General features: G+C 39.3%; 2 protein-coding genes across 2 annotated transcripts in view; one reads left to right on the top strand and one right to left on the bottom strand.

The window, feature by feature from the left end:
- The window catches only part of LOC148421207 (von Willebrand factor A domain-containing protein 7-like), a 21,396-nt gene extending 2,861 nt beyond the window's left edge, over positions 1-18,535 (top strand). The window contains exons 5-17 of the mRNA XM_088418642.1: positions 213-399; positions 1,519-1,688; positions 2,827-2,939; positions 3,090-3,206; positions 3,709-3,885; positions 3,965-4,094; positions 4,189-4,341; positions 4,438-4,530; positions 5,226-5,335; positions 5,911-6,069; positions 6,370-6,693; positions 7,532-7,843; positions 16,688-18,535. Of these exons, the coding sequence (XP_088274768.1) occupies positions 213-399; positions 1,519-1,688; positions 2,827-2,939; positions 3,090-3,206; positions 3,709-3,885; positions 3,965-4,094; positions 4,189-4,341; positions 4,438-4,530; positions 5,226-5,335; positions 5,911-6,069; positions 6,370-6,693; positions 7,532-7,843; positions 16,688-17,113 (2,471 nt within the window). The 3' untranslated portion in view covers positions 17,114-18,535. The remainder of the gene's footprint in view (positions 1-212; positions 400-1,518; positions 1,689-2,826; positions 2,940-3,089; positions 3,207-3,708; positions 3,886-3,964; positions 4,095-4,188; positions 4,342-4,437; positions 4,531-5,225; positions 5,336-5,910; positions 6,070-6,369; positions 6,694-7,531; positions 7,844-16,687) is intronic.
- Positions 18,215-22,875, bottom strand: part of LOC148421206 (cytoplasmic phosphatidylinositol transfer protein 1-like) — a 60,097-nt gene continuing 55,436 nt past the window's right edge. The window contains exon 9 of the mRNA XM_088418643.1: positions 18,215-22,875. Coding sequence (XP_088274769.1) covers positions 22,517-22,875 — 359 coding nt within the window. The 3' untranslated portion in view covers positions 18,215-22,516.

Raw genomic sequence — 22,875 nt, 5'->3', positions numbered from 1 at the left:
TTGGACTATTGTACTACTAAAAAGTACAATAACTATGACAACTGCACATACAAAAATTAATCAAGTAAAAATGAACAATTCCACAAAATACAGTCACAAAATTTCAATGATATCATGGCACTCATTGCAAACTGGTTCAACGTGCAACATACAGTTTTTGATTTCCAACTGTCATTTTTTTATCCAATTTGATTGTGTTTTGTTGCTCCAAGGTAAATGTAGCCATGGAGGTTTGTTCGATAGAACAAGCAGAAGTGAACCAACCGGAGGCATCAATAAGGATACAACTATTTCCGATCACGGTTCACTTCACTTTCAAGCAGCCGAGTTGGCTATTGTTGCGACTATGGAGCTCCTGGAGGACATCAGATTAGCCAGCGGAGACAAGAACTTTCTACGGTAAGAGATCTTCGAAATGTTCCAAGGACGAATGATGATAGACGGTTGAACAGAAAAATAAAATTTTATAATACAAGCAGAAAATCAATCAACTGTGATCTAAGCTGACAACAGCTAGTATCGGTGTTCCAAATGTAATAATTGTCACTATGGAAAGTTACTATGGTTCAACTGTAATAAAAATAATGGATAAAGATTTATATCGCGCTGGATCGTCAGGACACTCAAAGATACCTTGGGGCAGGCTGATGGACCCCCACCAAACATTCACACCCAGTCATACACCAGATCTGTAAGCAAGATGGGTGAAGTGCCTTGCCCAAGGACACAGGCACATGACTTTGCGACACATGACAGAGCCTAATTTGAAGACCCGATCTGCACCTCGATTTTCATCAAATGGAGCTTTATAGCTGGCATGGGAACATTAAAGGAAATGATTATGGCATTTCTTAAACTATAAAACTATACTTTGTATCGTGGGGGCAAATATTCTTTGAGGTAAAAAGCAAGATTAAAGATGTAACAAACTGCGGCCAGTGAAAATAACTATATTTTAGCAAACCAGTTACGTAATTTTTACATAATACAATTACGGTATGTGTCATACAAGGGAAGCTCAAGATAAATCTAACCTGGATGTTATAAATAATATTAATAGGACTGAAATTTATATCTGATGGCCCATATATTTATATTCCTCTGTTTCAACATGGGGTGAACCGTAAAGGAAAGAAATCGACAACAAAAGAGTTGTTCGAGAAAAAATGTATATGAATGTATATGAACTACTGAAGTAGTGAAATGTCTGGTTCAGAACAGTAACTACTATGTACATGTAATGTACATAGACAGTTTGAAGACAGTTTGAGACAGTTTGAGACAGTTTGAAGACAGTTTGAGCAGATCCAATTTTAGTCAACTCATTGTAAATAGAAAAGGTGAGTGGCCCCAAAAGAGACCCCTGGATTACACCCTCCTTAACAATAAAAAAAAATATATTGTCAGTAGGGAAAAACTTCTTTTTCAGCCCATTTCTTCCAGCATTATTGTGATTATAACACGAACAGTTCTTCTATCTCTTATGATTGTCTCTATGTCTCTCTTGTATTCTTGCAGACTGATGGGCCTTACTCAGTCCTCTGCGCTGTGTTTTGTCATCGACACCACAGGAAGCATGGCTGATGACATAGAGGAAGCCAAGAGAGTTGCTTTTAGAATTATCGACAGGAGGAATGGAATCTTTCAAGAACCTTTGGCCTACATATTGGTTCCTTTCAATGATCCAGGTAGAATTTATACTGTGTTATCACAAAGTTTGGCTGGTGTTGCCTTCTACAGGTTAAAAGCGTAATAGTTTAATGTCTTAGTTTTCTATGTTGTAGCAGGGAGACTACACTTCATTACTAATTTTGATGCAGGAGACAAAGCCATACCAATCTGATGTGAAATGTTCGAAGCCAGGAAGTGTCCAGGCGTCACTATGCTCTGTCTGATTAGTTGAAAAAACACAGATGTTAGGTCGGTGACATTGATGGGGCATCGGGGGATGTTTTCGGCAGATTCGGCATATTGAATCAGCATCAGATCATTGAACATTTGCTTACTCTAATTGAGTATTGAATGGTAAATTAGCACTTGGGGCAAGAACAAGATGTGACCGACATGAGTAAAGAGTAAGCAAGGGAAAGCCTTGACAATTGTTATATTATATTTGACGTACAAGCTGGATTAAAGAGCAAGAAGATGACTTTGTCACTATGATACAAGAGACACCGAAATGTTACAATATTACCATAAGGGTATGTTGGCGAAAAGAAGAGTGACATTATGGGAAGACATAGGGACGCACCTAGAAATACCAGGTAGGATTAATGTCAACGTTGCGCGATACTGTGTTAAGAGCGTGAGGAGTTCGTCGAGTGCATTGTTAGAAAAAAATGTCACGGTATGCATTGTTGACAACATCTCGCCGCCATTAAAAGCTTTTCAGTAGGCTTTTTCTACCACCGCTGATGGTAGAGGGTTATTACTTCTCAAACATGCACAAGGTAACTAAATAGTCAACGACTTTTCCGTGTATTCCATCAAGAACCATCAGGGTTTAGGTATTGTCACTTTTGGCCCATGTTTGGTGTATTTAGGTCTTTAAGCCCTATGTTGTGCCCAGCCGAAGTCCAACATAATATGCAGACTGATTGTGTGCATAAGTGGAGTTAAGGAATGAGTATGCATAGCACGTGTGAAAAGTTACTGCAGAACAGAAAAAAAGTTCAGGCTGAATAGGTGGGTCACAGATATTCGAAGAAACTCTCCAGGAAGTCTCGCTTAGAGGCTAATACTGTACATTATTTTATCCTCTGAATTTTAAACCCCTCCGAAAGTAAATAAATAAAGAACGAGAGCAGCGAATATTGCTCTTTGCAGGTTTTGGACCTGTACAAGTAACAGCCGATGCTGACACATTCAAAGAATGGATCAGTGCGCTGACTGCTGCCGGAGGAGGTGACATCCCAGAGATGAGCTTGTCTGGACTGCAGGTGTTTGTTTTCATACCAATAGCTTCTTTCATTCATTAAATGCAGCGACACACTCAAACCTCACCGACATGAAATTGCTTTTTGTTTTACAATAACTTGGGTGAAAATTGAGTACTTGCCAAACTGCAGTGCGCTCTTTTTGCCCAACAGCTTGCCCTTACTGCTGCCCCACCCTTTTCGGACATATTTGTTTTCACTGACGCACCAGCAAAAGATGAGGACTTGAAAAGCACTGTCATTGCTCTCATCGAGGACACCAGATCTGTGGTGAGTCCATTTAAAGAATCCATTTACCCCAAGAGATGTAGCCCAGCCACTCAATAATTTGTCAAAGTGTGTAATAGCAAATGTTTATTGTAGATGTAAACGTTAAGTCCTGGTAAATAAACGTATTATCCCTCTTAATAACCACACTGGCTTAAAATTGAATTTTAACAAGAATCAGATTGAATCAGAAAATTGGTAATGCTTCAAAACATGATTGCATTGAATCAAACCAAATCAAATGCATGCAAGCTCCACTAGTTGAGGCATGTGCCAAAAAGTACCCACAGTTATAGGAAAATAGCACCACTGCTTGTGATTTACCTTTGCCAGAGGGGAAAGAATGTAAACAGATGAAAGAAAATCATGAGATAGTCAGCTCACAGCTTGTGGCCCTCTTTAACAGAATTCACAAAACTAAGATTAGAACTTGAACTGTTCACCTGTGTCCTAATCTTATATAAGGAGCAGATTAACTGTGTAAACTGTCTGCTGGAATGTTCAGGTAACATGCCTGCTGACAGACGTTTTGTCCAGTCGACGCAAAAGGGTGGTGAGTCAGGCGGATGCTCAGCTGTACCGTGACCTTGCCAGGGCATCTGGAGGTGAGACCATTGAGGTCAGCAAAGCAGATCTTTCCCTGGCTACAAGTGTCATTGAGGATTCCTCAGATAGTGCAAGGGTAACGAATACAAGAGGACAAACACTTGTAAATTCAGTACAGTACAGAACCTGGATCAATATGTGCCCGTGTTTTTCAGGTGACAGTTTTTCAAGAAGCGAACAGCCAGCCTGAAAATTTCTCATTTACCATCGATAGCTCACTAATGAATATCATTATTTACATCACAGGAAGTTCAGATCTCAACTTTAATCTCTCCAACCCTTCAGGTATTGGGTCTACTCTATCTTTTCCTTTTGAGAATACTTTATATATGGATAAAGGAATGGTAAGCAGATGTTAAACATTTTTTTCCCTTTGCAGGCGTATCTCAGAACTCCAGTGAGTTAAGTGGCCCTCTAGGATCTTTGACTTTGGCAGGTAACCTACGACGACTGAGGCTCAACAATGACAGTGAGATAGGACTGTGGCAAATCAGTGTCAACTCTAATGATTCCTACTCAGTTAAGGTTACAGGTCAGTCAGTAGAAAGACAAAACTGAAAGTGTGGTATAGATGGTCTCGTATAAATGTGTTGACCATTGTTGTTTGTTTGGCGAATGTTGCCATCAGGTCAAAGTTCAGTGAACTTCATTTACGATGTTTTGGAAGAAACTGAGGGACCTGCTGGAGGCTTGTTTCCGAAGGAGGGACGTCCTCTCACAGGTCAAACTTTCTCTTCAGTTTTAGCAGCACACTTTTTGATCTCAAAGTTATTATCCGTCTGTCCACGATTACTGGACGCCGCTGTATTAAACAATTTAACACTAACAGTAGCATAGATGCATGCAAGTCGTGCTTTTGCATTAAACAAAACAGATGGATATCAAATAATATAGCGGAGACTGGGGGTCATGGCTTCATGAAGCACCATCCCAATGAGTGAGAATATAAATGCTTTTAATTTGACCACATGGGGCCTCGGTTCTCTCCCTCGCCTGACTGCAGCACCATAACCAAGTTGCCTTGACAACATAAGGCCTTCCTAGGATTGGCTCTGTTGTGTCTGTGCGCGGCGTTAGCAGTGACTCATTTGTTCAAGAGAGAACTTCCTTCTCAAAACAGTTTAATTCAGAAGGATTGAATTATAGTACAAATTAATACTGTATTTTATGTGTAATAGAAAATATGACACAACAAATCAACCTTTGGCAAACACAAACACACATCTACCTGAGTCTAAAGCTTAGGCTCACAAAAATGCAGTTGATTACTTTTATGCCTTAGAAATAAATTGTTTTTTTACATGTTTGTTTTTTTAATCCCCATAGCACAGGTAATATTGAGTCATGTCTTGAATTCATTTTGATAACCGGTATGTAACATATTATTATAAAAATCAGATTTGTCTTGTTTTTCAGGGGGTAATGTCACCATCTTTGTCACAGCAATAGCGAGTGACATTGTAAATGTAACAGAAGTCACGCTGTATGACAGCTCAGGACCAACAGAGATCAATGGAACAATAGAGGTACATTGAATATGTTCTTATTGAACATAGAACCTAATCCCATAATTTAAGAGAATACACCTACATTCAGAATCAAACGCCGAATAACTAACCTAAACGATGTTATTTTGCCTCTGACTTAGATCAATTAGCTAAGAAAATGTGTGGGGTTTTTTCTGATACTATGTGGGCCAAGGGTGTCATCGAGAAGGAAAGCCAAGTAAAAGTAGAAGACAAGTCACAGCAAAATAATGGCATTGCTCAAGTCATCTATCTGATCATTTGTGCCAAACGGGCCTAATTGAACTCAGTCGTTGATCAGTCGTGATAAACCCAAGGAGTGTTTCAGCATTTCAGACTAGTATAACAGTGGTTAATTTCCGACTAGAGTAGCATGAAATTTGAGTGTTATTCCATTAAGTTTGTCACATGTACTGGTATAAATACTTTGTGATGGCAAAAATTTGACCAACTACCAAAACTTGGTATCGTTGGATGAGAAAACAATTTAAATTGAACTCGTAGGTGTCAAACTTGTAGTGAGTGTTGCTTTTTATTTTTATTATTTTTAACTTTGGTCTTGTCCTTTTCTTCAGTTATTGGAAGAAACCGACCTCCTGGTGAACTTCACTGACATTCCACCAGGTGCTTTTGTGGTTAGATTGAGAGGACTACACAGCAACTCATCATCAACTCCAAGCGAGTTCCAGAGGCAGGCCTCCACCCAAATCAGGACGTCTAACATCTCTGTGACTGTGAGCCTACACTTCTACAACACTACCAAATTATAGCAGATTCTCACCTTTGCCCTCAAACGTGACCACAATTTCAAGAATGTGTTAAAATTATTTCTGGTACCAAACTAAGCAACTCCAAAACTGACCCAAACCACATTTGAGTACGGCTTGGAAAGTCCATTTGGCTGGTAAGCATCAGGGTTTAAATGGTAGCTTTCAAGCCAACCAAACAAAAACATTCAAACAAATCACTTCAGCTAGTTTTAACGAAACAAAAGGTATGAACAGATGCTGAAAAGGACTGTTCTGTTTTTTTAGGCTCAAGTCAACATCACCAACTTAGAACCTGGCTCTACCATTTCCATCCCTTTCACTGTCACCACATCAACTGGGGGAGTCCTCAACGAGACTGCAAATGAGACATTCACTATGCGCGCTACCAACGACCGTGGCTTTAATTCTTCGTCGCCAACGTCTGTCACCATAGAAGCAGGCAGCGAAGGGAAAGCGGAAGACACCGTGAGCCTAACCGTTCCTGAAGATGCGACATCAGGAACTGATGTGACGCTTACGATTGAGGCCGAAAATGAAGATACAACTGACAGCAACTTTGTTGTCCTTAGGTTTTCAGTTGCTGCAAGGGTAAGAAAAATAATAAAAGTAATTTTACATGTTTCTCAACCGTGTTGAAATATTGCCGTACAAGCCGGTTACTAAAATGTAATTGAATTCTAATGATGGTCAGAAAGAGTTTATTATTATTATTTATTTATTTTCCTTGGTAGCTGTTGGGTCAAAATGATGAGCATTTACTGCTGACCTCAAAAAAAATAAGAAATACTGTCCCTAAATAAATTCAGTAATATTTGTAAGGACTGATGATTAAATATTTTGTTTCATGCTTAATGTGGCTGAATTTAAGCCATTTTTTATCAATTTAAAAGAACAAGTTCTTTGCCTAAGGAACTTTTTTTTTAAGTAGTAGTGGTAATAAACCAGTTAAACTGTTATCTGAGATGATGATGGTCATCGTGATGCACGAATTGAGTTGATATCCTTGCTTGATAACTCAAACTTCCTCCCTAGTAATAAAATCAATCCGTCATTGTCACTTTGCATGAGATGGCTGACATTTAGAAAAGTTTCGAACTATGGTTATTTTTATAGTCATTGAATGTAAACAAAACATCAAAACATCATAAATAGGATGACACTCAATTACGGTATATAACCAATGTGACAAGCACTTTATCAAGAATAGAGTTCCACAAATAGAGGAGATACATCCCAAGGAAAGTCCACGAACTAAAAAATGATCGAACTTGCAAAGTGGATACTGTACATAAAACACAGTCCACACAGTGACTCAACCTTTGATCTATTTTTTAAAATGGGGCTGAATTTGGAGGCACAAGATCTACTGCTAACATTTTTAACGAATTATATTTACATCTTACACTTCTCCATTGTCTGTCTCCAGGTGACTGATGTCACAAGGCCACTGTGCCAGGCTGAACGTACATTTGACACCTGCCCATCCAGTTCATCCAGCTGTGCCTCCTCCCAATGGATGTTTGTTGTACAAGTAACCGATGGAGTCAATGGGACGGGAATTGACACCATCGCCATCCGTCAAGGGAATGGCACCCTCAATATGAGCACACTGGTTGGAGAAGGGGGAGAGAACATCACTGTGGTCTCCTACACGGCCTCCTGCTGTGCAGACAGAGTGGAGCTGTCTGTTGTAGACAACGCGGGAAATGTGGCCATTTGTTCGAGTCGGATTTTACAGGTGGGCCAGGTGAAAGTCACTTGAACATAAAAATGAATATCTGCATGGAATCAACTGAAACACATTCAAACATTTTATAATGATGATGATGATGATGATTTTATAATGATGATGATAATGATGACACCTTCAAAGGGTGGTTTCACACACTCTTGGAAAAACAATTCCCCTCATTTTTATTCATTTTGATCAATTGTTGACTGAAGCAGAAACAGAAACAGAAACTAGAAGTGCTTCCACCTTTCACGTCTGTTAGAATAATTATTGTTAGAATAATTATAGATATAGTGATTATACATTTGCTACAAAATATTAATGCTCGCAATGAAGAAATGCTTTGCTGTGTGAATGAATAAACACATACTGAATGATAATAATGAATGAATAAACTGCTGATGTACTGCTAGGTATGTTGATGGTACGCTGGGAGAATGAGTGCACTGTTTGTGGGAAAAGAACTGTCTCGTCATTGTTTTCTTTCAAGCAGAAGGAAGGCCGCTCAAGCCCGCCAGTCGGAGCGTTCCCACACCTGTGACTCTTATCGATGTTTTTGCTATGCATTATCAGAATGTTTCGCTACGTATTTTTTCATACATGCATTAGTTTCTCACCCACATGCTCACACATAGAAGGACAAGTACACAAGGTCCCGGCCATAGACTTGCGTTTTTCCCTGCCCCTTGAGGGCCGGGACCTTCATGTAGTTAGGGATCTCTGTAACAAATAAAAGTAAGGGGAGTCGGAGAGATTGGCAGAGCGCAGTAGAATTGTCCTTGGCCGGTTCCTCTTCGCTCCCCTCATGCATGAGTTGGGAAGATTGCCTTGTCTCCTTTTTTGTGTACAATTTCTTACAAATGTCTGACAAATGAACCTGACATTTATTTGGTCCTTCGAGCCGGATCGCAATATACCTGAGGTCTCCAGAGGCGGAGTCGACAACCAGGCAAGACCGTGGCCACGGCAGTAAGACCTTTTTCAGGGACTGGGTCCCGGCTCCGCATCTGGGGACTGAGGGTTGACGCGAAGCCGAAGGAGAGAAGGCATCATGGGGTGAGTAGGTGAACTCGCATGCTGACGTTGTGATATTGTGGTGTTGTGAACCCGCATGCTGACGTTGTGATATTGTGGTGTTGTGAACTCGCATGCTGACGTTGTGATATTGTGGTGTTGTGAAAACCTTGAGAATACTAGTCCCTGTCAAGTGAAGAGACCGAGTAGTCTATAAACAAAGGGCGGCGGTGTCCTGTATGTACTTAATAGAGTCCGCATTTAAAACGTGTGCGCAGGAAATTTGGAATAGGGCGGCGGTGTCCTGTACATACTTAATAGAGTCCGCTTAAACGCTGTGCGCTAAGCGTTGTGTGGGTGTCAGTTGTGTGGATGTGAATTGTGTGTGAAAGGAGACGCCGATCTCATATGAACTAAACGGGATTGTGTGTGAAAGGAGACGCCGATCTCATATAAATTAAACGGGATTGTAAGTGACAACTCTTTGTGGAAGCAAAGGCAAGAATACTCCGCCCTGTTGGGTAGAAGCTTGAGTATTACCACATTGAGAAATTTATTGTCACCCCGTTTTTTGTTGAATATCAGTCTTTAGGTAACCCTAGGTTCATAGACTGAGCTAAATTTGCATTAATGGGGAATACTACCGGTAGAGCAACAGCTTGCATGCAGAGATTGGAAATGTGTCTAAAAGCAATGTCCATCTAAAATAAAACACTTGAATTTGTGGATAACAAAATATGGTTTTGCTGGCCAGCTTAATACACAAAAAATGGACTTACGAGATAAAATAAGAATTACAAGGAAAAATAATAAAAATAAAATGGACAAAGATGGATATGTGGATACTGAGTTTTGGTTGACAGTAGCGGATATGTGGATACTGAGTTTTGGTTGATAGTAGCGTAGAAGAGGGGGTGGCGGAAAGCATGTGTCAGAGGGGCCAAAGGAGAAAAAGAAGGATTCAGTTATGTTTCATAGAAAGGAGGACAATGAGACAGGTCCTGTGGGGGTTGTAAAGAAAATAGGTGAAGTAAAGACAGACGGAATGGATCGGGGAAGTGGAAGTTAATAGATCGCAATGATACTAATAATTGACTTGCAGTATTTACTGGAGAATTTGGATATATAATATAATAAATGAAAATTATACATCATAGAAATATTAAATATAGACACTATGAGAAGTTAATGATTTAGAAATAGGAAATCATATCAGAGCATATTGTGTAGTGGCTACACAGCAAATGGAGGTTCAGGTAGAGATTATAACACCAAATATTGTGGTTGTTTCAGTAAGATGCAATGAGAAAATTAATAATTAATAACAATTACATGACTCTGATAACAAATATGGGCATGAGGTGGTGAGGATATGCCCACAAAGAATTGCAATTGTATTGTATTGTATTGTATTGTATTGTATTAAGAAGTTGATGTTGGGGAAAGTAACACATTGAAAGGGTGTTTTCAGTTTGTGATTGTCATTGATTTAGTTTGATATGGCAGCTCTTTTCTACTGTGTGTGCTGTGTGTTGTGTGATGTGGGCCCGTGTGCATTTGTCTGTTTGCTTGTCTGGGTGTATTTGACTGTTTTTCTACATGTATTTGTGTTAGAAATAAACAACGAAATTTGTTGAAAGTGTGCTTAAAAGCATTGCTGGATGATGCTTTATGTAGTTTAATTGATTTAAAGTCAAAATTGCGAGTTTTATATGGTGTCAAACCTGAGGTTTGTGGGAAAAATGGTCCAGCCACAGGGTTAGTCAGGTGAAATGATGAGTACATATGGAGAAGTATATTATGGGATAAAGTGAGATTATATTATGGATTAGGAGAATGCAAATGTTAAATTGACTGATAATTGATAATTTTCTGATAATTTTGAATTAGTCATCAACATATAAATAAGATTCCCTAAGTTTATGAGGACTCTGGCGACCAAATGCGTTTCTTGACAATTAGCATGAGAAAGCTATGCAAAAGTCAAGGGTTTTTGTTTTTTGTAACTTCTGATTTCATATTTAGATAGGTTTGTTTTTGATTTACAATTGACCATTGGCATTTGGCGTGGAGTGTAAAAGTGAGTATTGTTCATGCCAAGTCAAAGGCTAAATCGGCGATTGATGATAAATGATAAGAAGAGGTATTGCTAGATTATTGGCATGGGCCATCCATAGTGGCAGGGGGTTGTGGGTTCAACTGCCGACTACTATGCCAAACTGTCCTTGAGCAGGACACTGAGCTCTAACTTTGCTCCTAGTGGGGCTGACTGTGCCCTGTGTGACGGCAGCTTACATTGGTGCACGGTATGAATGTGTGTGTGAATGGGTGAATGTGAGGTTTGTTGAGCTCTTTGTATGCCGTATGGTGTGGAAGGAACTATATAAATCCATTTTATTCACCATAAATTGTTTGGATCCTAAAGCAAAAATTATTTTCTGGAAATTCTGAAAAGTTAAAGAAAAAATTCCACTGAACTCTTAGCTCAAGCACAGCACAAGCATGCAAATTGATGCAAGGGAAAGTAGTTACAATCTACACCACAGGTGTCAAACTCAAGGCCCGGGGGCCAAATCTGGCCCGCCACGTCATTTTATGTGGCCCGCAAAAGCAAATCGTGTAAATTTCCATGACCCTTGCTAAACACTGTTTGAAAACTTTAGCTTGTTGTGTATAATGAAAATTAAAGTTGAGATTTTTTGGTTTGTTCTGTTACAGTAATGTAAACGATAAATGTAATTACTGGGCTGTTAGAACTAGGCTGTTTTATTTTTGATTTCAAAACAACTGAGCCAGCAATTTGTTGTGTTCAATAATAATGCTATGGGATTATTTAATTTGGTTTCTTCAACATATCGGCCCAATGAAGGAATTTTTTGCTACAAAATGGCTCGTGACAAAAATGAGTTTGACACCTCTGTTCTACACTGACAGTCAATATGCATTTTTTACTTATCATGTATTTGCCCGATATTGGAAAAATAGGGGGGTAGTAACCTCCACGGGAAAAGCTGTGACGCACACTGAATTACTGTCTAATTTGTTAAATGCAGTTCCGATGCCAAAACAAATTGCGGTCTGTAAGTGTGCGGCTCATGCAACCGGGACAGATCACATAACATTGGGCAATGCTTTTGCTGATAAGGTGTCAAAACGAGCAGCCGTGAAGCCCTTCTTGGGGAAGGCTGATAAAGTGCCGTAGGATGACATTGAAACCTACTGATATTAAATGGATTAATGGTCTCGTTTAATAAATATTCAATTTTTAATATTGTGTATAATCTGTTGCCTCATTTAAATGAAAAAAAAAAAAAAAAAAAAAAATAAATAAATAAATAAATAGAATGTGTGATGGAGTTGTTTTTATATTGTATGTTTTATATCCTATAATAGTGTTGCAAGCAGAGTTATTTTTTTAAATAAAAACATTGATCTAATAAATTTGCTGAAATGGTTGGGTTACAGTGATCAACAATACACAATTTATGGGTCCAATCCTTACTTTGAGACTGGCACAATTATAGGATGGGAAGAAAAAAAAAAAAAAAACATGCTTGGAAGAAATTAACCGATAAGCTTCCTCTAATTTCCACAAATTGGGAATTGGACAATGAGGGCAACCTAGCCGATTACATGCGAGGGACATTAGAGAAACGAGACGAAATGGAATGTCCAGAAAGTGGTTGTATTTCTGTTCAACATGATGTGCTGGTTGTTCCAGGGGGCTGAATTCTGATCCGGAGCATCAAAAAGAAGCGTTGGCATTCTCCAAAGTGGGAAGGCCTTTACCAGGTGCTGCTGACCACACTGACAGCAGTGAAAAAATTGCAGAGAGCAACACGTAAATACATCTCACACACTGTAAAAAGGTCCTCTCTACTGAGTTACCCATGCAGGAGGCGTGAGCAAAGTCTAACTAAACGGTGGGAGCAGATTTATAGTATCTGATAATACTGACGGTTAGTGAAGAATTCCAAGACACGCTTCTTGATTAGGGGTTGCTCAGTAGACATGGCTATGGTCATATGGGTAAAATATGTTCTTATAGGCTTCACTGTCGGCGCGGTACAAACGACTGCCCTCTTTTGTAGAACTGACATAGGTGGGCCCAGTTTGGTGGAAACAGCAATCCATAATTTTTCAACAATCATTTAAAACAACCTTACAGTGTATGATAGCTTTATCCAAACAGCAAAACAATAGCCCTGCGCGTCAAAGGCGTGAGCTAAAAAGAAACACAACTAGGAGAACAATTTGACTTCCTGCATCCTAAAGCCTTATAGCGAATACTATGTTTTGCTTTTTTGATAACAGTGTTGGAACTATTGTCATGTCGTGGGCTCTGATATTGTTGACAGAGCCATCCTTCATTGGCAGTTGTGTTCATGTTCACGTTTTTTGTTATTTCGATAATTACCATTATGTTTTGCATTGACAGTTTTGGTTACAATTGCAGAGCTGCATTCATAAATTAGTCATCACATTTTTATATTTAATTAACTCTTATTTAATAGCTAGATATAGGAGACGGGATGCATTAGTTGCAAAAACGAAACAGGTCTGGGCCAACTGGACTACTGTGCGTGATATTTCTGGCCCCTAATTAAGTTACAGGACTTAAATTGACTATTAATACTACAAGGTGGGGTTGTGGTGCTGAACCGTGTGTGGAGCTGCTTTTATGTTTTTATGCACATGGAACTGATCATTATCGTATAATCACTGTTTGTGTGTCGTGGGCTTTAGAAAAGGTATACATACATATTGTTGATGAATTTTTGACTATCACTGTGGTTTTGCAGTTGACTACAGCTGTGTACTATGTATGGGCCCGAGACCACTAGTGTGAGTAATTCCAGCTAATATCTTCAACATATCCTTTATGAATATCCTTTTGAATTGGTGTTTTAGAACTACTGTATTGATTAAATCAAATAAGACTTGCATTCCATGGAATGATGTATGTCCTGCGGCTGAAGACGTACCAATTTTTCTACTGATGTTGCTATGGATAACTTTTCATGCATTAACTCTATCCGGACTGCAAACAAGATTGTAACCTTTAATTTTACGTGCCATAGGACTATTCTGGGCCACACAGGCTCACTGCTGCCTCGTGGTGATGTGTGATGGTGGCGTGGCAAGAATGAGTTATATATGTACATGACTTTTTACAGACGCATCTGGCATTTGACGATTAGGTTGTTACAATACAATTTATTTGGGGGGTCAGTGGGTCCTCCATTAGTCACCTGAAATTGGTTCGAAATGCTTCTGCAAGGCTTTTAATTGGCGTGTGTAAATACGAGTATATTTCTTAATTTTAGCTTCATTCAGGCGGGCCTCTTCTTTATGTTTTTAGAACTTTTTTAGACTCACCATTTCTCTATGGCTTTCGTCGCCTTGCAGAGCATTGACTGATCTTGCTAGGTCTTATTGTATTTGTTTTGCTTGGTTTTATTGTTTAATTGTGTTTTTACTGTTGCCCATTTATTGCATCTTGTTTTTTCCGGTACAACACTTTGGAAACTTTGTGTTTGTTTGATATTTTAGACGTTAATGTTAAAGGTTAGGTCTGTGCTGTATGAATGAAATGAATTGGGTTGTATATTTATGTCACTGCTCTTACCAGTGTCTATCTTTCCATCGACAGCAGGGGACTCAAATTGGCAGCCTCTAAGATGTAATCGGGATTCCGCGCGGTGTACCAGATGAGTATAAGTTGGTGAGCCAAGTTGCAACGGGGTGGGAATCTATTTCAATATAGATCGCACCTAATATAAAAATGTAGATCAAGTCAATTGCATCCACTACAATGTACAGAAACTGGGCAATTACAATGCAGAGGGCCTTGTTGCCGTAAAGGAACAATTGGCTGCTGTCTTGCTCATGGCTTTTCAGACCCCTGATTGCGGTTGACGTGCTACTGGCAAAGGATGGAGGCATGTGTGCCATGTATAGGAACCAGTGTTGCACATGGATCCCTTACAACACCGCTCCTGGTAGGTCCCTGTCGAGGGCCATTGAGGGTCTGCGTACCCTGAATCGCAGGATGAAGGAGCATTCTGGCGTGGAGACTTCCGCTTGGTCTGAGTGGTGGGGCGACATAATTGGTAAATATAGTGCTCTGGTGTTTTCTGCCCTGGTTTCAGTTGCGATGTTTACAGCTATCCTTACATTGTGTGGTTGTTGTTGTATTCCCTGCATTTGCGCATTCACCCGTCTTATCTCAACTGCTATAGCCCCAACTAATTTGAGATTTCAAAGAATGTGCCATCTACTTGTGCGAGACGGATGGCACTGTTTTTTTTTATGTTGGTACCCCTGCTGCTGATGGTGAGGTTTTTTTTTCCTCTTCTATTCTCATCTTTATGACCAAATTTGTTCTGTGGATTCGGTCTTTTGCCATCGGACTAGTAATTCATTGGATTAAGCCTGGGGGGTGGTGGCCCTCCTTGGTGATAATATTTTGGGGCAAATGTAGAACCAGAAGGGGGGAATTGTTAGAATAATTATTGTTAGAATAATTATAGATATAGTGATTATACATTTGCTACAAAATATTAATGCTCGCAATGAAGAAATGCTTTGCTGTGTGAATGAATAAACACATACTGAATGATAATAATGAATGAATAAACTGCTGATGTACTGCTAGGTATGTTGATGGTACGCTGGGAGAATGAGTGCACTGTTTGTGGGAAAAGAACTGTCTCGTCATTGTTTTCTTTCAAGCAGAAGGAAGGCCGCTCAAGCCCGCCAGTCGGAGCGTTCCCACACCTGTGACTCTTATCGATGTTTTTGCTATGCATTATCAGAATGTTTCGCTACGTATTTTTTCATACATGCATTAGTTTCTCACCCACATGCTCACACATAGAAGGACAAGTACACAAGGTCCCGGCCATAGACTTGCGTTTTTCCCTGCCCCTTGAGGGCCGGGACCTTCATGTAGTTAGGGATCTCTGTAACAAATAAAAGTAAGGGGAGTCGGAGAGATTGGCAGAGCGCAGTAGAATTGTCCTTGGCCGGTTCCTCTTCGCTCCCCTCATGCATGAGTTGGGAAGATTGCCTTGTCTCCTTTTTTGTGTACAATTTCTTACAAATGTCTGACAAATGAACCTGACAACGTCCAAGAATCATGGGAAATGTCTACTAATTCTACTAATCATTCCTATTATTGCTGCAGTCAAACTGAATGTCACCTGCTGTAGGTGTTTCTGGCATTCATTAACAATATTGTAATATGTGTGTGAGGTAAATAGCACAGTCATTTTCCAACAGTTGAGAGGACCGGACAAAAAAAAAGGTAGAATAGTAATGAAGACAGTGCCTTACTGTACAACTGTTGAACAATCCAAAAACATAGAATATAGCATGACCCAAAGTAATGACACAGAAGCTTTCAAGTACCTCATCGACTCCACTTGTATGCTTCCCTCAGCAGAAGGAAAGTGTGGTGTCTCTGACGGGGGTGAACCATATTTTGTGCAGAAAGCATAATAAATCTGAGAAAAATAAAACCAAACTTAAATTCATCCAATAATTACACAAGAAAATATAATCAAACCACAAACTGATCATCATCACACTACAAACCAATCACTGATTTACATTGTACATGCCGTAAGATGAACAAAGTTAATAAAAGTTATATATAGATGAACAGTATCACAGATTCTAGATAATACAAATGGGATTAAACTCGTCACTCCGAAAAGATTCTATGTTTTTACTACAAACTATATATTCCTCGCAAGATCCTAGGCACACCACATTTTTTGATAATCTTGTGGGATACTGGCCTAAGCTTGTTCATTCACTTTCTTTTTCCAGATGAGCGATGTTCTCCCTGCAGAGTGCCAGGAAGTCAGTACATCCACATGTCCATCCTCTTCATCACCTTGCGAGTCCTCTCAGTGGGTCTTTGTTGTCAACGTGACTGACGGCATCAATGGAACGGGCATCGACAACGTCACAATCCGTGAGGGGAGCGGCACCCTCAACACCAGCACAGTGGTCGGGCCAGGAGGCGAGAACATCACCGTGGCCTCCTACCGGGCCTCCTGCTGTGCAAACAGAGTGGAGCTCTCTGCTGTGGACAAGGCCGGAAATGAGGTCATTTGTATAGGCCAGGCCAGAGAATCCACCACGGTCGCTCCTGTGACGACATCCGGAGTTACCACAGAAAACGGAGGGCAAATGTTTCGCACATCGCATTACCTCTGGATACTTGTTGTGTCACTCATACTTTGGAGATGAACGTGATGTTCAGAATTACAGTGTTCCCCCACTATGTGTGCAGGATAGGCACAAATAGAAAACTTTTGTCAGTAAAAGATAGCCTTATAAAAGTTATTGTAATTGCCAGAAGATGGTCATAATCTACTTGATGCTCTTTGACTCACTTCAACATAGTTTTAGGACACCAAGATACCACACGATGGTGCCAAAGCCTTACTTAGACAAGACAAAAGCACAAAACAGTAAATTGGTATTTTTTACAGCAAATCAGATACGGTCCTCCCTAAAAATTAATGAAGTGGGGGAACACTGTAAGTCAGTTGCAGCAAACATCCGGTTCTTTAAGCATTTGTGTCCCTATTTCGTATCTCTATGAGGAAATCAAATTGCTAAATTGCATCTTGATTTGGTGTGAAAGATCGCTATGATATTAAGAGTTATAATTAAGTTGTGTTTGTGTAACTTTAACTTACTTACTGTCTAAATGTTTTATTCACTGATTTCAGTTCATAAAAAAAAAAAAAGATTTGTGCAATGTCATCTTGCACATCTTGATGGCCATATCTCAAACAATACACAGTCCTTTTGTTTGCCTGACGCATAATTTTTGACAGGGACGCATAAAGAGGCTAAAATATTGCATGGATTGTCAAAACCTGCAGTCTCTTCTAAATACTTCCAAACAGGAGGAAGAGAGTATCACAGTATTGGTGTCAAATTTAGCCATGTCAGGCTCATTTACTGCCATTCAAAATCAGAAATATTGTCAATTTTGGACAGATTGAAAACCCAATGTTTTATCATGCATTTCCCCCGATTCCTGCATTAATCATTTCAACGGCAATAGAATTTTTTGTGTTGACACCCCAAAACCACCGGGTGGCGCTACATTATCACAAAAAAAATCAGTTTTGACCTTGATTGAAGCATGTTTCATTAAATGTTGAAGGTATGTTTCTGATTATTTTAACACACATTTAATGTTTTTGACCAATAATACTGAAAGCGGCAAAATGTAATTTGTTAAATTTGCAAATAGATGCCAATCCACACTGATGTAAGGTTAAACACCAAAACGTAAACATAAAAACAGATCAAAGAATGGTGCATGAAAGAGGCTACAACTATTTTTTTTTATTTGTCTTGCTGTGAATAGTAAAACAATAATTACAATAAAGAACCCAGTGAAATATAACAGATACAATTGTCAAAGTGGAAGAACTCAGCAACTATCAGATGAACACTATTTTGGGCATACTGCACAAAGCAGAAGCATAAAAGAATACACAGAGTAGTGCCTTCATTTACAGCTTCTAGTTTATGGGGCAAACCCCAATTGTTAAGGTAAGGACAAAGGCAAAGTGCTGCTGAAAAAAAAAATAAAGGTTGGTCCTTCAAAATGACTTTATCCTTCAAGTGAACCCCCCCCAAACACACACACACACACACACCCCAAAAAATCATCACAAAGGAACTGTAATATAAAACACAACTGAAACATCAATCACCTCACTAAAAAGAAACCCTTGTTACAAACCAACTTACAAACAAAATCTTATGAAGTGCACCACTACTACCAGGAGCATTACCCTATTGAAACGCAAAAGAACATATCATCTGCATCTTAAAAACAATGATTCCTTCTCAGATACACACAATTTCATGAAGCTGCCAACCATATCACATGACAAGAAGACCCTTCTGTCTATTTGAAGACTTTTAGTTAAAACAGTGAAGCAACTCTCAATAGATTCAATGCAAGAAACGTCCTAGCAATTACAACATTATTTACATTACTCTTTTAAACAGAGCAGACCATGTTACATAGTTGGAAATTGTCTTTTTTTTTTTTTTTTTAATTGGAACAGCCCATGGTAGTTCAAATGTATCCCTGATAGAGAGATGGAAAATACTCGAGTTGCCTGTGCGCCCTATACAAAATCTATATAACATGGCTATAAGACAAAAACTACAGTCAATGATGAACAATTTCTTTTTTTGTATTTTTAACAAAATTAGATCAGAAACTGTACAGAATAATCAAGAGACGTTATGCCAAGTAAGACCACAAGGAGGCTCTCATGTTGTCACTAGCAAGGCTGCATGAAACACTGCAATATTCTCAAACAAAATTGGAGTGTGCAAAACGCACATGGGATGTAAATTTCAATAGCTAAACGGACAGGGAAAATAAAAACAGAAATTGAATAACAAGTTTGCCCTGACTCATGCAGACTGTGAGATTTTGATGTAGAAAATGACATCATTTAATACAGCCATAAGGAATGCACTAAATGTTGTTCTGAATGTTCTGTATTTGTCGTACTGGTGGCTGGATCCTCAAATAGGTTGTTTGTTAAATTTGTGATTGATGTGATTTATTTCCGAAAGGAATAAAACAACGAGACGTGGACCCATAGTCATTTGCTACTTCCAGCTACATCTTGAACACATGAACATTCCCTTTCAAATATCGCTCGGGTGAGAATCATTTGGGGCATTAACTGCATGCATAATGATGCCCAGCTCAGCTACAATACCATGTGATGCTGTAGCCCATGTGCGTATGATATTACAGGAATCCCAGGAGAATTTCATTGTAAAAGTAGTGCACGAATAACACTAAAACAGACTTATGTGTCCATGCTTGGTGAGATGCATTCACGCAAAGTCCAATTAACGAGTCGTGTGCTTATTTATTTTGTTCTATGATTCCCGACTAAATTTGCATCTCCAATCTAAAAATTAAAAAAAAAAACATGGCAGAAAAGATGTGGTGAATTTTAGGTGCCGATAATAAGCAATGTTTGTTGAATTGCATGCACTAAGTGAGAATGCGATTGTGGCATGCAGAGGCACTGAGTCAAGTTGTTTATAAGCCTATATTCTCTTGCATGCTTTTATCTCACTCAGAATATCATTAATGTAAAATTATAGCATTGAGGCATTCACTTTTTAATAGAAGATCAGCGTAAAATGCAGTGAGGCAATCAGTCTGATAACTGCATGTACAAATATTCTTCTTGTAAGATACATACTTAGGAACATTCCATGCAGCATATAGAAGCACTTTGAACAATTGAATTATTACTCATTAAATATTACAGGACTGTTGGATTTTCATGTCTCCATTCATTGAAAAGCAGTAACTTTTTAGTTCATTTTTATTCCGAATTATGTTTCATACCAATGGATACTGTCGATAATTTTCAAGAGGTGGAGACAATACTGTATATTAATCACTTGGGTTATATAACAATAGATAATGATTGTCTGGCCAATCTCTTGTCAGACAACATAAATGCAGTTATTAATCAAATGCATTCACTCTGCTACCAGAGCTTATACACAAGTTAGTTGAGGGACCCTTGTTTCCACTCCGCTTGGATAAATTACAGTAAATTAATACTCCTCCAGAATCCAGAAAGGCCTTTTAACTCCCTCAGTAATACGACAAAGCGACTTGATGGAATCAGATTAAATTTACAGTACATACAAGTCTCCCAAAGTCTGTTGTTTTCAAGATCTTTCACACCAGATGGTTTGATTTTGCAAAGCTGATTTTGCATGTTATGTTATGGTGATGGAGCATGGGCTAAGAAACCCATTAAATGTTGGCGAGACTGAATAAAGTCGCACATCATTTTGGCATTAATTATGAACCAGGATGTAGCCTTGTGTCTAAGACACACAAAAAAATGCTAGCTATGTTTTTTCTTTTTTTTTTACTTTTGATAAGAATTCAGCCTTTATGGAGGATTTTTGAGCGGCACACTAGTGATGTATCATTAATACAGAGTTGCTAAAGTGATATTTTTTTGTACAGCAAAGTCAGCCCTCAAAGCATACTGACCACAAGTTCAGATATGGTTACACTGTCATGCCAAGATTGCCAGTGTACTTAATGGCTTTTCCACGCATAGGCAAACGTTTTGTGATTGTAAACATTCCAATGGGTCAGTATTAGAAGACATAGGCTGTGCTTCGATATAAAACGTGGCTGTTTGGCAACAAGCAAGAAGAGTAAGGTTACAGTGACATCTGTAGGTAGGAGGCGAGACCTGAGGTATGAACACTGGCTGTTACATGCAGTCAAGAAAATCAGGTTTGTGAAACTATTATCTCTGTTTGCATGCTTTAGCAAAGGGAGTGTGCCCCCCCATTGAAACCCCGACATGCCGGTAAGAATTTATGATAAAAACAGGTATTTCTGCTTATTGTTTTCTATTGTCATTTAAACGCAACATATTCATGTCACTCTCCACAGTAATCAAGTCATCGTTTTCCTCTTCTCTACCAAAGTAAAGCTCTTTATAGCGTCTGAGTTTCATCTATTTTGTTTACTCCATGACAGCCAAGTTTAACAGCATCACGCCAAATATTTTGAGTACTTTTGTATTGAAAAGACCCAGATTCCTTGTGGTTATAGCAGGTGCAGAACGCAAACCGATGAATGACCTGTTCAAAGGAGGTATTTCTAATGGCCTCATTTTAAGGTTGGAAATGGTCTTTTTCGTATGAGCTTATTGTGCCTGCTTGTATGGCATTTAAAACCTTGATTGACAATATTTGTTTTAAAATGGTTATTGACTGCATATAAACACACCCAATGATCTTATAATCCTTTGTGTATTAATGAAATGATGATACTGTAGGCCCCTTAGAACATAACTGCGGCATTTCTGACATGCACTTTGCGTTTGTAACTACATACAAAAAGAAACCAGAGGTTCTGTGCAACAAGTATAAGGCAAAAACGTCTTCTAATACAAACTAAAAAACAAAGGAAACTGTAAATGCAAAGGACCTCTCGAATCGATAAAATCTCTGTAGGTTTACACGGGGCCGGTTTCAAGTAAAACTTGAAAAAAATAAACCTGTGTTGTTTTGAGCATTCATTTGTACGACAGCACGTTTAGGTGTAAAAATACAAAAGTGTCTCTCAACTTGCCAGATTGTTCACGCCACATCACTGCTGAAAAACGATGGACTACTAATATGTTACATTCCAAACTACAATAGCAGATCACAGGAATGATTGTGCGTGTACAAGTATCGCTCAAGATGATGAGCGTAACAACACAGCTCCACTGAAGTGTGACATACGCTATAAGATGAGCTTGAAAGGCCGTGCACAGTAGTCCTAGCCTGCCAATGATAGTGCTGTGCGAATGCAGGTTGTTTTGTTGTCTTTAGAAAAAGAAGCTCTGAGAGATCACTGTCATGCAAATGTACTTTAAAGTGATTAGTAATAGTGACGTTTATTTGTCTATATTAAGAGCTTGACGATCTTTCGATGGGAATTCCGAAAGAGAATATGTGAATATTTGGGCACCGATCTTTGGAAATTAGGCTGAACTCAAAGGGGTTCCGGGAAAGCAAAAGACCAAAATTATCGGGAAGACATTGGGAAAGGTCCATTTACTGATCTCCCATTTCAGCAAGATTGGAGCTGGAGGAAGGTGACGTTGAAGACTCAAGATGATTCAAAGAAGCAAGTGGGCCGGTAGCATTTTCTTGCTGCAAAGCACTCAGAGACGGCTCAGGAAGGGTCAGGGTTTCTGGAGCAGACTTTTTACGGGGCCGGTCCTTGGAGACCGAGAGGGAGTCTGGCGCTTCGGTGCACAGGGGTGTGGAAGGAGCGCTGGCGGGGCCGGTAAGGGAACAGGAGGACAGGGGGGTCTCGCTGATGGAGATCGACGGGGGGAACATCCCAATCTTTTGGTTGGTGGCCTCCTGGATTGTCCGCTCAAATTCTCTCACCTCGTCCATTGTCATGT

Source organism: Hippichthys cyanospilos, chromosome 7, assembly GCF_059441005.1.
Source record: "Hippichthys cyanospilos isolate Australia breed blue-spotted pipefish chromosome 7, RoL_Hcya_1.0, whole genome shotgun sequence".
NCBI classification, from domain to species: Eukaryota; Metazoa; Chordata; class Actinopteri; order Syngnathiformes; family Syngnathidae; genus Hippichthys; species Hippichthys cyanospilos.
This window is presented reverse-complemented; position numbering and strand designations above follow the sequence as displayed.